Genomic DNA, 20,188 nt, shown 5'->3' with positions numbered 1-20,188 from the left:
GAAACAAGGGCTTTTTAGGTTGGCAAGTAGTGGCGTTGCTAGGATTTCACACATTCGAATTCTGTGCTCCTTACGTAAACTGGCTTACACTCCTGCTTTATTTTGTGTATCAACAAGCTCGTGTTCACACCGCGAAAATGACTGAAAAATAGAGTATGATTAGAGCCATGCGGATTCTGTGCATTCGCGCGGTTTTTGCCAAACGGAATTATAGGTTTTATCTATTTTTCTAACAACCAATCTTTTCAACCGCCAAAACGCAACAGCATCGATTGCAGAAGTGCCATTACTTAACTCCTTTAATAATTAGCCTACTTAGTTAAAGATTACAATACGTACAGCGCGCCAAAAGTTACTATGAGTGTGATGATTTAAACTATAAACAATTTTCAAATTTTAAAGGATTACTTCGATGTCAAAACTAGAAATTAAACTTAATAGGTTCTAGAGGAGCCATACTCCGAGAAAAGTCCAACGTTCATTGCAATAAAGTCACAGACGATATTTTAAAATCCTGACAGCCAGTGACAGGGTCTAATTCTATATTACATAGACAAAGTGGAATAACATCTGCGCATGTCACATAGACGCCTATAAATCCATAGCAACCGTATGTATTTAACAATTATTCCACTCGCGCTTGTTGGATATGAGATGATAGATAGCCAACGAGGCGCGTAGCGCCGAGTTAGCCATAGTCATCTCATATTCAACAAGCGCGAGTGAAATAATTGTTTTATTAAAAACACCCCCACGATATTAGACAGATCTCCTCTTCTCTTCTTTTTAGCTCCCTTTTATTTTTAAGCCAACGCGTACACTTATCATATTTGTAGATTATGGTATATTGGCTCCTATATCATAATGGCTAAGCCCATAAAAAGTCTTGAATTGCATTATCCAACGATCCAGTTTTTAATAATAATTGATATGGCGCAATTTTTAAAACAATTGAAAGGATTAATCCTTGATACTTCAAAACTACTTTTTTTTAAAGTAAAATATGATAAAACTATCGCTGAGGACCGTCCAGCTGACGTGTCGAGATCAACGTAGCCGAACTTACTCCAAATGCATTTTGACGATCGAACTTCGATGATAGACCGGTTAATATCAGCAAGGATGAAGCTATGGTGAGCAAAAGATATTTTGCGCCCGTTTTGAGAGACATCTGAGGTGAAAGTTTGAAGCGTAATTTCTCTACTAGTGTCGTGATCTAGGGGGAAAAACCACAGGGCGTTTCAATTTTTTAAATATTCTGCCATTTTTAGTCTAACGTTGCTATGGTTTCAAGAGTGAGCCTGCAAAAGTTCTTGAGATTTGAATGGGGTTTTTAGCTCTGCCTTTTATAGATCGGTTGCGGCACGTGTCAAACGCAACTGACTGCACTCTGACTGGCTCTTTAACTTGTAATGTTGATCGCTAAAAGTCTGGCTTACAGGGAAATTTTCTGTTGTTTCTTAAATTTTCTACATTACAATGCACCACAGTTAGGTGTTCCTTGACTTAATCTGTATAAGTATGCTGTAAGTTAAAGTCTTTGTATCTTTGTTTGAACTCTCAATTCCGATTTGATCCTCGCTGATCTACGAGTAACAAGCCTAACGCTTTAAAGAATTACGAATTTATGATTATTGAACTTTATGTGTTACCAATATTCAGTTCTGCTGTACGTAGCTGAGCAAGTGCATTCTGAACAAATCTCACTTTCTCATCTTCAGGGCCAAAGTTCTTGACATAAATCGCCAGCGCAAGATCATAACACCCTTTTGCTTCTTGGCTGAGACCGAGATAAATGTGCACATCGCCCATGTTTATGTAAGTATCTGCTACCTTGACCTGTTCCGGACCGAATATCTTAAGGCGAATATCCAGCGCTCGCTCGTGACAGTCTTTGGCCTGCTTTAGGTCACCCAGCTGACTGTGGAGAGTGCCCAGGTTACTGTAAGACGTTGCGACATCAACATGCTCAGGTCCGAGCTTTTTCAGCCGATCATCCAGCACTCGCTCGTGACAATCTTTTGCCTGCTTTAGGTCACCCAGCTGCCAGTGGACAGCGCCCAGGTTATTGTAAGACGTTGCAACATTGACATGCTCAGGTCCGAGCTTTTTCAGCCAAACATCCAGCGCTCGCTCGTGACAGTCTTTTGCCTGCTTTAGGTCACCCAGCTGCCTGTGGACAAGGCCCAGGTTATTATAAGACGTTGCGACATGAACATGCTCAGGTCCGAGCTTTTTCAGCCAAACATCCAGCGCTCGCTCGTGACAGTCTTTTGCCTGCTTTAGGTCACCCAGCTGCTCGTGGACAGCGCCCAGGTTATTGTAAGACGTTGCGACATGAACATGCTCAGGTCCGAGCTTTTTCAGCCGAACATCCAGCGCTCGCTCGTGACAGTCTTTTGCCTGCTTTAGGTCACCCAGCTGCTCGTGGACAGCGCCCAGGTTATTGTAAGACGTTGCGACATGAACATGCTCAGGTCCGAGCTTGTTCAGCCGAACATCCAGCGCTCGGTCGTGACAATCTTTTGCCTGCTTTAGGTCACCCAGCTGCCTGTGGACAAGGCCCAGGTTATCATAAGACGTGGCGACATCAACATGCTCAGGTCCAAGCTTTTCCAGCCGAACATCCAGCGCTCGCTCGTGACAGTCTTTTGCCTGCTTTAGGTCACCAAGCTGATAGTGGACAACGCTCAGGTTATTATAAGACGTTGCGACATGAACATGCTCAGGTCCGAGCTTTTTCAGCTTAATATCCAGCGCTCGCTCGTGACAGTCTTTTGCCTGCTTTAGGTCATTCAGGTGCTCGTGGAGAAGGCCCAGGTTATTATAAGACGTCGCGACATGAACATGCTCAGGTCCGAGCTTTTTCAGCCGAACATCCAGCGCTCGCTCGTGACAGTCTTTTGCCTGCTTTAGGTCATCCAGCTGCCTGTGGACAAGGCCCAGGTTATCAGAAGATGTTGCGACATCAACATGCTTTTTCAGCCAAACATCCAGCGCTCGCTCGTGACAGTCTTTTGCCTGCTTTAGGTCACCCAGCTGCTCGTGGACAGCGCCCAGGTTATTGTAAGACGTTGCGACATGAACATGCTCAGGTCCGAGCTTTTTCAGCCCAACATCCAGCGCTCGCTCGTGACAGTCTTTTGCCTGCTTTAGGTCACCCAGCTGCTTGTGGACAAGGCCCAGGTTATTATAAGACGATGCAACAGCAACATGCTCAGGTCCGAGCTTTTTCAGCTTAATATCCAGTGCTCGCTCGTGACAGTCTTTTGCCTGCTTTAGGTCACCCAGCTGCCCGTGGACAAGGCCCAGGTTATTATAAGACGTTGCGACATGAACATGCTCAGGTCCGAGCTTTTTCAGCCAAACATCCAGCGCTCGCTCGTGACAGTCTTTTGCCTGCTTTAGGTCACCCAGCTGCTCGTGGACTAGGCCCAGGTTATTGTAAGACGTTGCGACATCAACATGCTCAGGTCCGAGCTCAAGGCCCAGGTTATTATAAATAACTGTTTTTTGTAATTCATCACTTGGGTTTCTTAACTCGGCGATTTCTAGGACTGCTGAAAAGTAGCTTCTTGCCGCTGGATATTGAATTCTATATTACATAGACAAAGTTGAATAACATCTGCGCATGTCATATAGACGCCTATAAATCCATAGCAACAGTATGTATTTAACAATTATTCCACTCGCGCTTGTTGGATATGAGATGATAGATAGCCAACGAGGCGCGTAGCACCGAGTTAGCCATATTCATCTCATATCCAACAAGCGCGAGTGGAATAATTTTTTTATTAAAAACACCACCGCGATATTAGACAAATCTTCTCTTCTCTTCTTTTTAGCTCCCTTTTGATTTTAAGCCAACGCGTGCACTTATCATATTTGTAGATTATGGTATATTGGCTCCTATATCATAATGGCTAAGCCCATAAAAAGTCTTGAATTGCATTATCCAACGATCCAGTTTTTAATAATAATTGATATGGCGCAATTTTTAAAACAATTGAAAGGATTAATCCTTGATACTTCAAAACCACTTTTTTTAAAGCAAAATATGATAAAACTATCGCTGAGGACCGTCCAGCTGACGTGTCGAGATCAACGTAGCCGAACTTACTCCAAATGCATTTTGACGATCGAACTTCGATGATAGACCGGTTAATATCAGCAAGGATGAAACTATGGTGTGCAAACGATATTTTGTGCCCATTTTGAGAGGCATCTGAGGTGAAAGTTTGAAGCGTAATTTCTCTACTAGTGTCGTGATCTAGGGGGAAAAACCACAGGGCGTTTCAATTTTTTAAATGTTCTCCCATTTTTAGTCTAACGTTGCTATGGTTTCAAGAGTGAGCCTGCAAAAGTTCTATCAATTTGAATGGGGTTTTCAGCTCTTCCTTTTACAGATCGGTTGCGGCACGTGTCAAACGCAACTAACTGCACTCTTACTGGCTCTTTAACTTGTAATGTTGATCGCTAGAAGTCTGGCTTACAGGGAAATTGTCTGTTGTTTCTTAAATTTTCTACATTACAATGCACCACAATTAGGTGTTGCTTGACTTAATCTGTATAAGTATGCTGTAAACTGAACTCTTGATATCTTTGTTTGAACTCTCAATTCCGATTTGATCTTCGCTGATCTACGAGTAACGAGACTAACGCTTTAAGGAATTACGAATTTATGATTATTGAACTTTAAGTGTTACCAATATTCAGTTCTGCTGTACGCAGCTGAGCAAGTGCATTCTGAACAAATCTCACTTTCTCATCTTCAGGGCCAAAGTTCTTGACATAAATCACCAACGCAACATCATAACACCCTTTTGCTTCTTGGCTGAGACCGAGATAATTGTGCACATCGCCCAGGTTTATGTAAGTATCTGCTACCTTGACGTGTTGCGGACCGAATATCTTAAGGCGAATATCCAGCTCTCGCTCGTGACAGTCTTTGGCCTGCTTTAGGTCACCCAGCTGCCGGTGAACAGTGCCAAGGTTATTGTAAGATATTGCGACATCAACATGCTCAGGTCCGCGATTTTTCAGCCAAACATCCAGCGCTCGCTCGTGACAGTCTTTTGCCTGCTTTAGGTCTCCCAGCTGCCTGTGGACATCGCCAAGGTTATTATAAGACATTGCGACATGAACATGCTCAGGTCCGAGCTTTTTCAGCCAAACATCCAGCGCTCCCTCGAGACAGTCTGTTGCCTGCTTTAGGTCACCCAGCTGCTTGTGGACAACGCCCAGGTTATTATAAGACGTTCCGACATGAACATGGTCAGGTCCGAGCTTTTTTAGCCAAACATCCAGCGCTCGCTCGTGACAGTCTTTTGCCTGCTTTAGGTCACCCAGCTGCCCGTGGACAAGGCCCAGGTTATTATAAGACGTTGCGACATCAACATGCTCAGGTCCGAGCTTTTTCAGCCAAACATCCAGCGCTCGCTCGTGATAATCTTTTGCCTGCCTTAGGTCACCCAGCTGCCTGTGGACATCGCCAAGGTTATTGTAAGACGCTGCGACATAAACATGGTTAGGTCCGAGCTTTTTTAGCTGAACATCCAGCGCTCGCTGGTGACAATCTTTTGCCTGCTTTAGGTCACCCAGCTGCTTGTGGACAAGGCCCAGGTTAGTATAAGACGTTGCGAAATCAACATGCTCAGGTCCGAGCTTTTTCAGCCGAACATCCAGCGCTCGCTCGTGACAGTCTTTTGCCTGCTTTAGGTCACCCAGCTGCTCGTGGACAAGGCCCAGGTTATTATAAGACGTTGCGACATCAACATGCTCAGGTCCGAGCTTTTTCAGCCGAACATCCAGCGCTCGCTCGTGATAATCTTTTGCCTGCTTTAGGTCACCCAGCTGACTGTGGACATCGCCAAGGTTATTATAAGACATTGCGACAGCAACATGCTCAGGTCCGAGCTTTTTCAGAAAAACATCCAGCGCTCCCTCGAGACAGTCTGTTGCCTGCTTTAGGTCACCCAGCTGCTTGTGGACAAGGCCCAGGTTATTATAAGACGTTCCGACATGAACATGGTCAGGTCCGAGCTTTTTTAGCCAAACATCCAGCGCTCGCTCGTGACTGTCTTTTGCCTGCTTTAGGTCACCCAGCTGCCCGTGGACAAGGCCCAGGTTATTATAAGACGTTGCGACATCAACATGCTCAGGTCCGAGCTTTTTCAGAAAAACATCCAGCGCTCGCTCGTGATAATCTTTTGCCTGCCTTAGGTCACCCAGCTGCCTGTGGACATCGCCAAGGTTATTGTAAGACCCTGCGACATAAACATGGTTAGGTCCGAGCTTTTTTAGCTGAACATCCAGCGCTCGCTGGTGACAATCTTTTGCCTGCTTTAGGTCACCCAGCTGCTTGTGGACAAGGCCCAGGCTATTGTAAGACAGTGCGACATGAACATGCTCAGGTCCGAGCTTTTTCAGCCAAACATCCAGCGCTCGCTCGTGACAGTCTTTTGCCTGCTTTAGGTCACCCAGCTGCTCGTGGACAAGGCCCAGGTTATTATAAGACGTTGCGACTTCAACATGCTCAGGTCCGTGCTTTTTCAGCCAAACATCCAGCGCTCGCTCGTGATAATCTTTTGCCTGCTTTAGGTCACCCAGCTGCCTGTGGACATCGCCAAGGTTATTGTAAGACGCTGCGACATCACCATGGTTAGGTCCGTGCTTTTTTAGCTGAACATCCAGCGTTCGCTCGTGACAATTTTTTGCCTGCTTTAGGTCACCCATGTGTGTGTGGACAATACCCAGGTGACTATAAATATGTATAATTCGTAATTCATTACTTGGGTTTCTCAACTTGACAATTGCTAAGACTGCTGTAAAGTAGCTTCTTGCAGCTGGATATTGAGAGTGCTCGCAGCACATATTTCCGAGGGTTGTAAAGACTTTAGAATAGTTCTGCAGAGTCAACATATCAATTTCAGAAACTTGAGATATTCCGTCTTCAGAAAACAAATGTTCGGCTTCTGTAATCACTTTTGCCAGGTGAGGAACAATTTTTGTTCCAATAACTAGAGAATCTTGATCCTCGAATTTAGAGAAGGATGAAAGAGCCCTTAGTATGGATTTTATTTGCTTATCCTTGGCAGATTTCTTTGTTACTGAATTAACAACGTAATGGACGACTCCATGCACTCGAATGTAAACACCGCTCTCCTCTTCGTCAAACAACAACAATGGGCATCGACTTATCTTTACCCCAATCGCATCTTCATCTTCCAATTCCTTTTCCATTTCCATAATGTAGTTGGCGACAATATCTTTTAGTATTGGTTGTGGCGCACAAAGAGAGAGAAAAGTAAACAAGTGATCTACAACTGTGTCGGATCTCATTATCTTTTCCAAGGCGAGTGTTGTCGCTGTGGTCATTGTTTTTGAGTAACTTGGGTTTGTCTCGGCAAGAATGTTTTCAGTTGTACTTCGGTGCCCTTTTTCAAGTTTCTTTAGAAAGTCAGTCCAGCCGAATTTTGAAGCTATTTTGCTATCCCGAACTTCTCTTACATAAATGGCGGCGCTGGCTAAAGCCAGTGGCTGGTAGTCCAAAGTTCGTGCAATTTCTTTTTCTACCTCGTTATCAGTGACACCAGAAAGGAGCCTTAACAAGGAGCTGGCATCATCAGGTAGCAATCCTTTGCTTACAGAGATGTGCTGAATGAAAGAGCTTTCTAAGGGAATAGAGTTGGTGTCTTGTGTTGTTATCAGCGACTGGCCCCTCGCCCATTGTTGGTTTCCTGGACCTGGCAAATAAGTTTGTACATGAGACAAACTACTGACATTATCAACAACCAACAACCACGACGTAAAAAGCCCGATTTTCGCGCTTATTAGCGTCTTCAGACTTGCAATTTTCTCGTCTGCGTTCAGATATTTGGAATTACGAGTGTCTGTAACTGAGTAATCTGGACATTTACACTGTCGAGCGAAGGAGACATACGATTCCAAAAGTGTTTCTGAACTTTCGGCATTAAGTGTCATGACAAATGAAATCGCAGAGGGAGTTTTTTTGCCTTCGTCGAAAAATCGCTTGGCTACTAGTCGGGCCAGCTGAGATTTTCCACTTCCGGGGTTCCCGGATAAGTACAAGGTGCTTAAGCTGTCATTGTTGTCATCTTTGAGTGCTTTGAGGTGTTGTGTGATTTTATCAACCTCCGACCTGCGAGGGAAGACATCATGTGTGGGTTTAGGAGGGAGAATACAAAACGGGAAAACTTCGGTTTGCAACTGTTCTTCAAGTGTCTGTCGTTGATTCTCTTTTTCTTCGAGTTGTGTTTCTTTTTCAACAAGTTCTTCGTATTTTTCTTGAAGTTTTGTTTCCTTCTCCATGACGTCTTGTTGAAGTTTGTCAACTTTCTTTAGAACATTTCTCAACTCTTCCGTTGGGAAACTTATCTGAGTTTGGATTTCATGGATTTTGAAAATCGCAAGCCCGAGTGCGTGAAATGCAGTATTGACCTTTGAAATTGCATTTTGAAAATCTCTGTTGGAGAGTTGGCCTCGTGGCATGTGCGCAAATTCTTCATTCCGAAATAACCTGAGGTCATCCACATTTAATTTTACAGTTGGACAGAGACCGCGGATACAATCGGAATGAAGAATGGCATAAAAGAGCATGGTACAATCCCATTCCGCTCTGTCACCATTGGTCATAGTTGTCAAGAGACGGGCGTTTCTACTTCTGTTTCGTGGGGACTCACCGTTCCAAAAGTCCATTCCATTTTTCGGTTCATCTTTCCATTCTCCCAGGGTTCCCTTGTAGCGATTGTCCCATTCTCGTTTGAAGATTGTTCGAAGGCCTTCAGTTAGCACATCGGTGACAATGTAACAGATCCTGTAGTAATTCAGCTGCTCCTCAGTATATTCCATTGGAGCGGCCATATTCAACCAGACCTTATACAAAGGCAGTGTCTCCATTAGTCAAGTCATTCAGTTGTAAAACTTAATTAATCTTCTTTGCAATTGAGTACTAAGAAATTTTCAACTTTGTCTAACATTTACTACGATTAATAGTTGAGTTAGATGCGGGAAAGGTTTGGGGACGTGGGTTTGACCGTAAAGTTGCCACGTCAGAATTTTATTCGTTTGAGAACTAGTCAAGAGTTGAGCGTCGCTAACGGCCAAACTTAGAAGGCCGCCAAAGAAAGAAATCAAGCGACACCACGTCTCTGGAAATGGAGCTGGTTTCCCATGAAAACAACATGATTTTAACCTCAAAAGTTTGTCACCAAACTTTTATCGCTTCTCACTCAACTGAAAATTGTAGAATGTATTTGTTAACTGATAAGCTTGAGTTCACAATGGAATTAGGAAAAAAGGAATAAGAAATATATACTTTATTGATGGGTTCAGTTTCATGACGTTTTTCCACGATCTTTAAAAGGGCAAGTCTTGAAATGGAATCGTTAAGGGAAAAAAGACAAGAAGACGGCCAAAAAACGCCTCACAGCAAGATGTTCTGGCTGAGAGGAAACACTGGGACCACATCTGGTGGCATGGACCACCCTCGTAGGCTAACTCAGGATTGTACGAGTTGGTGCAGGGAGATTGTCAATGGCCTATGCTTGAGGAGGAGCCTGGACACAAACTATTTGTTTAAAGAGAGTATCTGATCAACTGCGCAGCTACCCCTCCTTTAACCCAACAACAGTCGACTGATGAGAAGTTAAGGTTAATGTTGGGTTAGGGGAGGGGTAGGTGCGCAGTTGTTCAGGTACTCACACTGATCTAAACCAATGCGAGATTTAGGGATGAATTAGACTAAACTGAAGATATCGGCGACATACTATGACTTTGAGAAACATATAACTGTGTATGTATAGTTACGAAATTTAGTGTTTTAGTGGTCCTGGGGACCAGTGTCACTCGTCGCCTAGGGGAGGGAGGGTGGAGAATCTTGGAGGATTGCGTGGTTTTTAGGGAGGAGCAATCGTCTCCGATGGAGTATAAAGCGGAAACTGTAGAAAATTTATTGCCAATTCATCGCTAATCAAAGTGAGGATCATTGCCAGGCTTAGAGAAACTGTACGCCCACCCTTCCTAACAACAGTCAATTCGTAACAAGTAAGAGTGACTGTAAGGTTCATTGGGGGGGGGGGGGGGGTAACCTCGAAGTTGCTCACATTGATCCAAACAGATGCGAGATTTAAGGCCCGTTTAAACGGTTTTGACATTTCACTAACATTCGTTCTAGAAATGTGGAACGGATGTTGAGCAAATGTTGAACGCAAAAAAAAAAAAAAAATGCGGTGGCCTTTCAGAGGCCCTTTAAAGTTCTTCAAATGGTTTTATAAAGGAAAAGTTGAGTCGATGTTGAATGAAAGTTTGAACTGATTTAAACTTGATTCAACACGCTTTTAACAAGGTTTTAACACTTTTTACGTTTTCAACAATGTTGGACGACCTGTTCAAACGCACCGAACATTTGGTTCAACAAAGTGTTAAGTGCATGTCGAAGCAGATGTTGAAACCATGCATTTAACGGGCCTTTACAGTTGAATTAGACCAAAATTGAAACTATCGGTTACATATTTATACTTTAAGAAACACCTAATTGTGAATTTATAGTCACAAAATTTGGTTTTTGAGGGGGGTCCGACAGAGTATAAAGGGTGGGCTATATAAAATTGACTTCCAGTTACTCGCTGATGAGGGGGATGGTGATCATAAGGATATTGTAAAGCTTTATGGGGGGATAAGGTAAATTGTTTTGTGATACAATACGGTCATTTTCACATTCCCACACAGATCAACGATTTCTTCGGCCCATCACGGAAAGAAGAAAGGTTTGAAAACACACAACTTTAGGAAAATTAAGGAAGCTTTTCTGGCTCTGCATTTCGTACAACAAAGATCGAGGCCGCGCGAGACAACATGCCGCTTGAGCGACCTGGTACTGGCTCGGCCGATCCCAGCATTCATTTGGACGCAGTATTAGGCAAATCGAGTAATTACTGGCAACTCATTACCATTAATTAATTTAATGGAATCGACATTCTTCAAATGACGTCAGTTGAATACGATTTACATTTTCCAGAATGTTCAATTTCAAATTTAAAAAAAAATTCCGAACAAAACTTTTAAAATATTTTAAAGTAAGAAAGAGCTTTTAAGAGCAATGTAAGTCGTCACATATATCACAGTGGTTCATCGATCTTTTCTTCCTTTCCGCGCATCAGTGATCATACCGAGGCCGTTGTCATCAATATCTTATCTGCAAAATTGTCTTGAAAAACAACAAATAACAGCCGGCACTAGTCTGCAGAAATCGTTTCTGAATTTTATTTATCATATCCAGTAACTATCGAGTACTAATTTGAAATTTCTTCCATAAAGTAGCCCTTGTGAGATGTTGTTTGTAATTTGTTTACTTGACCCAGCAGAGCATGTAACTTGCATCCGTAATGATGAATAAAGTAACTGTAGGTATATATATACATCTAACCACTATTCCAGTTACCAATCTACAGTAGTATCCTCGTAATTCGGGGAGACGTAAAAGGATTCGGGTTAGCGAAGGTTCGAGGTATCGGGACTGGAGTTGAATTGCAATTGTTCTATCATAATTAATAACGAATCATGTATACACTTCTTGCACGATCGAGAGTCGTTTCGCACATTTAGTTTGTTCCGTATAAGAACGTTTTATTTTAGAAGGTTTAGCTAAATGTGTCACGTTTTCATAAATGTTACCACGTTCTTATCGATCACGAGTAAAGGTTGGGACGTGTCAATCAGTTCTGTTCAGACACCTACCTAAAGTTAACGTAGCTCCATTTTCTGCCTTTAAAAGCACACACAACCCACAATTCCTCTATTCGCTCCGACGAAGGGCTAACGCTCGAAACGTCAGCTTTTGTAATCGTTACGGTGGCCAATTTACTATTTCAACTTTGTTGATATATCCAAATTATTTTATTACCTAAAGTTAGAGTTATTAGGGTAAATTTGAGCCAAGGGAAAGTATTATCAGTTTGAGTCAACCGAGTTCAAATCGACTATTGAATTTAATGATACAAAGTATGCCAAAATTGTCCGAGTGTTCCATTCAAATCCTTGAGAAAAAATAAGAATCGACGAAACTTACCGGATCACAGGTTTTGGGAACTGACGAGTTGAACTCCCAAAATCTCAATTAACAGAAGAAAAGTAGTTGAATTCCGCAATCTTCGGTAGAATCGCGAAGGTAAACCATATATATTTCAAAATCAGCGAGGCGTGTTCATCTCGTGATGTTCATTACAATGCCTCTATTATTAAAACTTTAAGTAATTATCAGAAGATGGTTAATACAATAGATTGCTTTCACTCACGCGATAAGAGCCATGCAAATTTATCGAAACACAAGAGAAATTTATATCAGAAAAGAGTTCAAATCCCAGAGCGCCGTCCTGGTTCACTAAGTGGGAGTTAGGGGTAGGACATTTCCTCTGCCCGCTCAGTTCTACGCGTATCTATGTGAGGGTGGGTTAATCTTGTACCCAGATGCTATGGTGTAAATGTAATGTAAAAGGTCTGTGTACGATATAGTATCTCAATCCTCGTACCCAGGCCATTCATGGCTAACAGGTTACAGTCACACAGTGGGATCTGGGTACCAGATTAAGATAGGGATAACATTTGACCACCGCTGCAGCAAAACAAAGACAGATCTGAAAATGCCCAATAATTCAATATACAGTTTACTTTCTCATGAAAGTGACTTATTGCGTAATCAGGAAATTTTAGAAATCTACTCGTTTAATGAAATGAATTTTATAAAGTTACATTTGTTTAAAGCTATTCTTCGAGAAAACTCAGAAGAGGAGTTTGTTATGTCCAAGAGATTATAAACCTGAATAATCTCTTGTTAAATATGCCTTAAACTAAATCATCATCTTTGGAAGAAAGACCGAAAGTTGGAAAGCTGTTCATTTGTTGCTTTATGAACTTCAAATCTTCCAATTACTTTTCTAACTATTTAACCACTGAAATTATTTTATGATGAGAACGCCCAGCAAACACTCACACGCGGGAGAATTATGCTAATTTTTGCCCTCGCACCCTTTTGTTCCACCACTGTGGCAAATTTTGCATCGAAATATCTTAAAGAATATAAGTAAAAAATAGAAACAAAAAAGAAAACTCTTGGAAATAAATCCCCGAATCGATAAACGACACAGTATGGTAACATTATTGTCCGAAGAGAAATATTTTTGCCTCCTTTTTTGTTTTCTTTTTTGAAGAGGGGGGTGAATGCTTTTTAAGGAATGGTCATTATTTGTCGCCTACAAGAATGGGGGGGGGGGGGAGAGGGGGGTTGAAGGATGTTGTTTGTATAACAGTAAAACTTACCTAAGGCCTTGCTAGGGTTCTATGATATTCTTATGGTTCAAATTTTCTGATTTTCTGAACCTCCCTCCCATCCGCTAAATCCTTTATATCTCAAAACCAGGATTACGGCTAACCAGGCTGGCTCGTTTGACTTGGAATCAAAAAGTTGATTACAAACACGCCAAGATCTCGGTAAAATCGAGCCAGCCCGGGTTATGTAACCAGGCCCTCTGTTAGTGTGTTACTAATTAAAATGTGTCGATTTGTCGTAGTCTGCTAAAACCTGAACAAAAGTTACTACGACAATGTCAGAACTGCAAGTAGATTAATCAACTATTTATACCAACCTTTGATGTACATTGTATTGAGAACTTGAATGTTAATATTTAGTCGAAAGTTGAAGTAGCTTTTTTGCGAGCTTATTCTATGCGCTAGTGTTCTCTGCATTTGATGTTCTGAAAATGTGTTTTAAAATTGTCTTGGCTTTGAAATAGGTATTCAGTACCTATGGAATATACAGAACACTTCTTGTCCGCTGGCGGATCCGAGTTTAATAATATCTCTTCCGAGTGAGAAGAGGGAACAATTAAGAGATATTGTGTGATATGCTGGCGAAGGTCTCTTTAGTAAAAGTGAAAGTCTCTACCTAATTTATCCTAACATACAATTTTTTAATGAAATATCGATTTTTTTTTTGCATTCTACGATATATTTAGCGTTAATCTTCAATCAGAACCATATGTCCCTGAAACAACTTTCCCATTGCGGACTAGGGATATAAAATTATTAGATCTTTTCAAAGGTTCTTTTATTAAAATCATAGCCGCAGTTTTATCATTGCTACAAGGTTTTGTTCCTTTAATAATAGTAATCTCTGTACCACGATCAATTAAGAAAAACTCCTGTAAAACTCATTTATGCCTCTTGCTCGCTTGCCAATAACCAAGTGTTGTACACTGTGCATTGCTAGGGATGAGCACGGTTTGCTGGGAGAATTAAACGGACAACCTTTATTTGCCGTAATTTGGCCACTCAGTTGAGTGGCCGTTTATTATTAATACCAAATCGAATTACAGTGAAACCGGAAATAAAAACCTAATCCCAGCAAAGGTGAGGGCAAACACCCATCGAATGAGGACTCAACGCACTTCTGAGAATGCTCGAAAACAATGGGTGGGTTAATAGGGTGGGGAATGTTTGCCCTGCACCAAAGCTTAACTAAAAGAGGCCCGATATCAAATATTCGGATATTTAAGTATCTGCTAATATAAGTCCCGGATGTAACCTATCCGGGATAATGATAAGTCGCGGCGCAGGCTGCATAAATTAATTTATTCCCTTTGGTAATAAATGTCATTTAAAGTAAATAGGAAAGAAACAAACGAAAAAATCACGAGTATAAAAAACCAGCAAACAAAACTTAAAGAACAAATCGAAAAGCAAAAAGGCCAATCCACAAGTTAATTCCCGCAAGATGTTAAAGCTGCACAGTAACCTGGACACGCTATAAAATCATAAACTAACCTGAATTAAAGCATCTCTCTCTATGAACTTGATTTCATAAACTTGTTCATGATCAATAACGTACCATGCCTCTCTACCAGTTAGCTTTGTTTTCCCTCGAGTCCTGATGTTTCCCGAAGAGAAGTCGAGGAAAAAATGAGGACTCTTGGGGAAACAAAATTAACTGTTTCCCTCGGGACCATACATTAAGTGTATAATCAGTAGGCCTGTTTATACAGGCGCTGATATTAAGTAGTGTTCCAAAGCAGTTCTCTCGACAGTTCCAGGAAAACTGCTTCCTAAATCCTTAAAAGAATTGCTTTTGCCTCAGCACAAAAGCCTTTCCATCAGAGTTGAAATCAGTCGTTCCAGATTCCTGAAAACTTTAGTGGAAAAGAGGCTTGGGGCGAATTTTCAATGAGCATATGAACTATTGGAGCCGAGGTATAAGGTTCGTTGATGAAAAGTTCGGCGCTCTTAACCATGTAGAGATCACTTAATCCTTTCATTCCCAAGATCTCATTAGCAATTCTCTTTACTCTCTGCTGCACAATTCTTACGATGTCAGTTGGGGGAATTTGATATTGGATCAACTAATAGTCCTCTAAATGACTATAACGTGTCTGCTTGATAGTGTATTGGTATGGTAGGGAGAAATTCCGTCTTGATCACTCATGGGAGTTAAATAATTAAGAAGTCCTTTACTCTAACTGACAAGGACAGAAACAGAAAAATTTTACCTTAAATATCCACGAAAAGTGAGACTGCAAAATACAATCAGGTGATCAGCATATACCACAGGTGAAATAAAAAACCAGCGAGGTTGTACGCTTGATTAGAAATTCCTAGAAAAAAATGACCCAGGGTTTTAGATTTCGGGTCAAGATTTCTTACTTTTACAATGTTATGAGGAATAAACAACAGTGCACACGAGTGACGGACTGTAGGAAATTGCCAGCGACCAACCGCTGACAAGGGGTCGGGCATTGAGCATGAAGCATTGAGTCCTTAATCTGGTTTTAAACTTTTAATTGTCTTATTGACACTTCTCTAAAGCACTGAACACTGCGTAGTTTAACAGTGCAAGATAGCCCTATATTTTTACCAATGAAATTACTGGAACTACCAATTGACTCAATGACGTCACAATATCGATATCGAAGAAAAACGTCCAATATCTTACACGGTAACGTATCGATTCGGAAAATCCGTATCGGCCTATCCTAAATGCCGTGTATTGAGGCGAAACAACTAAGACGCAAAGCAAGCCAGTGAAGTGATATGGTAGCTCGAACGATAAAAAACATTTTAAAAACTATTTGCAACTTACAAATAACGCAACACAAGTTGAGAGGTCAAAAAAATATTTTCTAGGTGGAAGTAATTTCCGAAGACCAACCGACCTGTAAAAATAACTAGTATGCTATCATAAAGAACATTCTTGCTTAGGTTTAATGATATTGTCATGAAAGCGCTAAAGAATTTATTTAGGGATATGTAAATAATTATTTTATTCTCTTAGGATCAATGTAGTGCGTGATATTTGTATCTGTTACATAACTTGTATTCTTCACTTGTGTAAGGTGTTGTGTAATTAACCTTTATTGTATATATCAAATTGTTTTCTTCATTCTTTTCTGGCACCTTGCGTCCACATGTATTTAAGGATTCGGGTGGTTACGGTGTGGTGTGTGTGTTTTCTTTTTTTTTAAGGGAGAAGGTCACCGGCGGCAAAGGTTGGAAAAGTTACAGAGCCTCGTTCGGATCGGGGCACGTTTCAATCACTGAGAGTCATTCAGAAAAAATTCGTCTTTTCACACGACAAAGAATTCATTTCCCGGGGGCTTACGTGTGCCGAGAAGCTGACCGAAAAACTTGAAAACCCGCAGAAGAAGGAAAAGGAGAAGGTTATCTTCTGTCAAAGGGAAAGCCAGTGAAGACAAGGGGAATGAAGGAAAAATCTGGGCGAGGACCGAGTTACGTTAAATTGGAGACTACTACGTTTAGCTGCGTTAAACGTGAGTTGAGTTTGGTTTGTTAAACGCCAGTCTGGGTTGTTAAATGCGAAGATTGGTTTGTGAATCGTGAGTTTGGTTTATGTGTCGTTTGGTGGTGGAACGTGGTTGTTAAGAACAGGTCAAGCACAGGACGCGAAGGTGAACAGAACTGAACCAAAAAAAAAAACCTATCTTTTTTTATCTTAATAGTAATTACTCTTGTAAATAGTTTTAGTGTACTGTAGTTTAAATTATTATATTTTCTGTAAATTTAATTAGGATAAATAATTCAGTTCATTGTGTTGTCGTTTTTGTTGGTTGCTCTATTGTTTTAATTAGGATAATAGATATTTGTAGGCCTACGTTTAGTTGTGTTACGGCGTGTCTTCTCGGGTTCGTTTGTGCTTGGTGTTTTGTCTGTGTTGGAGGGCGCCCACCTTTGTGGCGCCGATTTGTCACAGATATTTAGGGCCGAGATAAACTCATATTTTTGATACTCGCCAGATCTAGCCGTGCACATGCGCAATAAGACGAATACTCCCGAAGTCTCGAACACAATAAAGTTTTTCACGCTACCTAGAGGGTCCCCTATACTTTTTACGTGAAGGGTGATTGGATAATTTTTGTCTCGTGAATCGTGATTTTATTTTTTATCTACTCGTTAATCGAACGAATTTTTTTACTAAGGTGGCCCGCGAATTAAGAGCTTAATAAACGTGATTCGTGAACCATTTTGTTTCGCGTGATGAATTTCCGGCTTTTTAATTGTTGTGGAATTGTACGTATTGTTCTCGAACAGCTGTTGTAAGGTGTTGGCAGGAGATGGACTTCATGTGGATTGATAAAGTCAGAAAACAGACCACTGAGGGACCGGTCATAATTTATTGGGGGGGGGCGGGGAGGGCCACTATATTTGGGGAGAGGGTGACAATTTTTTGAGCTCCACTTTGGGGAGGGCCATTTTTAAATAGATTCCATTGAGGGGAGGGCTACGATTAAGTTGAGTGAGACACGGACAAAGTTTGGGGACGGGCATTTGACAGTAAATTTGTGTGGGACAAATTTCTTCGTTTGGTAACCAAATCTCAAGAGCTGTGCGTCGCCAACTGTCAAACTTGGAAGAGAGTCTCAATGGGGTTAACTGTCAACCGTCAAATGGCCAAAATATTAACCGTCAACCGTCAAAAATTCAATATTTTTATCGTCAACCGTCAAATAAGCAAGCCAATGTTAGCCGTTAAATGTCTTAGACATCCTTTATTAAGAACTAAATGATTGCCTTAATTGAGCTAAATTTATGTTGTTTATAGATAAAAGTTTTGATATATCACAAAAATACATTTATGTAAGTCTTTTAACTCCTGGTCAGCGACCGAACTGACTTCCCGTGTCGTAAAACGTTGGTCATTTATAAAAAATAGGTGTTACAAATTAACAGTTCTTTTCAAACACTTCATTATGAAAAATTACGGCCAATTATGCGCGTTTAGTTCGTTTTATAAACGACATTCCAAAAAATTAGCCGTCAACCGTTAAAATGGTTTATTTTTAACCGTCAGCCGTTAACGTGAAGCCCCCCTCCCCCGCCCCATTCAGACTCTCGGAAGGTCGGCAAAAGAAGTCAAACGACATTTCAAAAACAACAAAAAAAAGTCAAACGACATTTCAAAAACAACAAAAACAAAGACAAGATTTTAACCTCAAAACTTGCTTACCAAACTTTCGTCGCTTCTCACTCAACTGAAAATGGTAGTATGCAGTTGTTAACTGGTAAGTTTTTGCTCACCCTTTATACTCTATCACCTCCGACGGAGTATAAAAGGGGGGAGGGGAGGGAAGGGGGACTGTAGAAAATTCACCGCCAGGGCTTTATTGGGGGATAAAGTAAATTGTAATGTGATACGATACGGTCATTTTCACAATCCCAAACAGATCAAAGGTTTCCTCCGACCCATCGTGAAAAGAAGAACGCTTTGGAAACATACAATTTTAAAGAGAATTTAAGAAGCCCTTCTGGCTCTGCATCTCGTACAACAACAACAAAGGTCGAGGCCGCGCGGAACAACATGCCTCTTGGCGACCTGATGCTGGCTCGGCCAATCCCAGCGTTCATTTAGACGCAGTATTAGCTTAGTAATTCCTGGAAACTCATTACGACTGATTCATTTAATGCATCAGCATTCTTCAATTGACGTCAATCCAATACGATTCACATTTCCTAGAATGTTCAAATTCAAATTTGAAAAAAATCCAAACATAAGTTTAAAATATTCTAAGGTAAGAAAAAGCTTTTAAGAGAAATTGAAGTCGTCACATAAAACACAATGGTTCATCGTTCGTTTCTTCCGTTTCCGCATCAGTGATTATAGCGACACCGTTATCATTAATATCTAATTTGCGAAATTGTCTTGAAAAACAGTAAATAATAACCGATACTGGCGAGAAACCTTTCTCTTACAAAAAGATAACGTCACATATTAAGGTCATGTTTAGACGCCAAGTATATACCTAGACTTTCACTCAACAAAACGAGCACTGTGATTGGTTGATTCTTGGTCAAAGTGCCTCTGATCAAACACAAATGTTTCCCGACCGAGATACAAATGCACAGTTGTTGCACGCGCGCCGAATACAACAGCATGTTTTTGTCATATGATTTTACAAGGGAAAGTCTAAATATGTAACGAAGCAGTTAATGTATCGTCTCTTGGAAAACTAGTTAGTTTTGTTTTCCCTCTAGTCTTGATGTTTCCCGAGATGAAGTCGAGGGAAACATCAGGACTCTCGGGGAAACAAAGCTACCTGTTTCCCTCGGGACAATACATTAAGTGTATAATGTAGACCTGTTTATACTGGCGCCGATTTTAAGTAGTGTCCTAAAGCAGTTCTCTCAACGATACCAGGAAAACTGCTTTCTAAATCCTTAAAAGAATTGCTTTTGCTTCAGCACAAAAGCCTTTCCATTAGAGTCCAAATCAGTCGTTCGAGAGTCTTGAAAATTTTAGAGAAAAAGAGGCCTGGGGCGAATTTTCAGTACAGCATAAGAACTATTGAAGAAGCTGTTCTTAACCGTGTAGACATCAGTTAATCCTTTCATTCCGAAGATCTCATTAGCAGGGAGAATTTGTCATTGAATCAGCTAATAGTCCCCTAAATGACCGTAAGGTGTCTGCCTGATAGCGTATTTATATTGTAGGGAAGAATTCTGTCTTTGTCACTCATGGAAGTTAAATGGATAAAAAGCCTTTCACTCTAATTGACAAGCACAGAAACAGAAAAAATTTACCTTAAATATCCACTAGAAGTGAAACCGCGAAATCCAACCAGGTGATCAGCATATAACACAGCTGAAATAAAAAGCCAGCGAGGTTGAA

The 20,188-nt window shown here is 41.1% G+C and overlaps 1 protein-coding gene across 1 annotated transcript; it reads right to left on the bottom strand.

The window, feature by feature from the left end:
* Positions 1–265: 265 nt before the first annotated feature.
* LOC148730290 (uncharacterized) lies at positions 266–10,070 on the bottom strand. The gene is made up of 2 exons (XM_088760943.1): positions 4,888–10,070; positions 266–3,480 (listed from the first exon to the last, which is right to left on the bottom strand). The coding sequence occupies exons 1-2, from the start codon at positions 8,917–8,919 to the stop codon at positions 1,642–1,644; spliced, it is 5,871 nt and encodes a 1,956-aa protein (XP_088617069.1). The 5' UTR covers positions 8,920–10,070; the 3' UTR covers positions 266–1,641.
* Positions 10,071–20,188: the final 10,118 nt, after the last annotated feature.

Source organism: Stylophora pistillata, chromosome 5 (assembly GCF_964205215.1).
Source record: "Stylophora pistillata chromosome 5, jaStyPist1.2, whole genome shotgun sequence".
NCBI lineage: Eukaryota > Metazoa > Cnidaria > Anthozoa > Scleractinia > Pocilloporidae > Stylophora > Stylophora pistillata.
The sequence above is the reverse complement of the archived record's forward strand: the minus strand, read 5'-3'. Positions and strand labels throughout refer to the sequence as shown.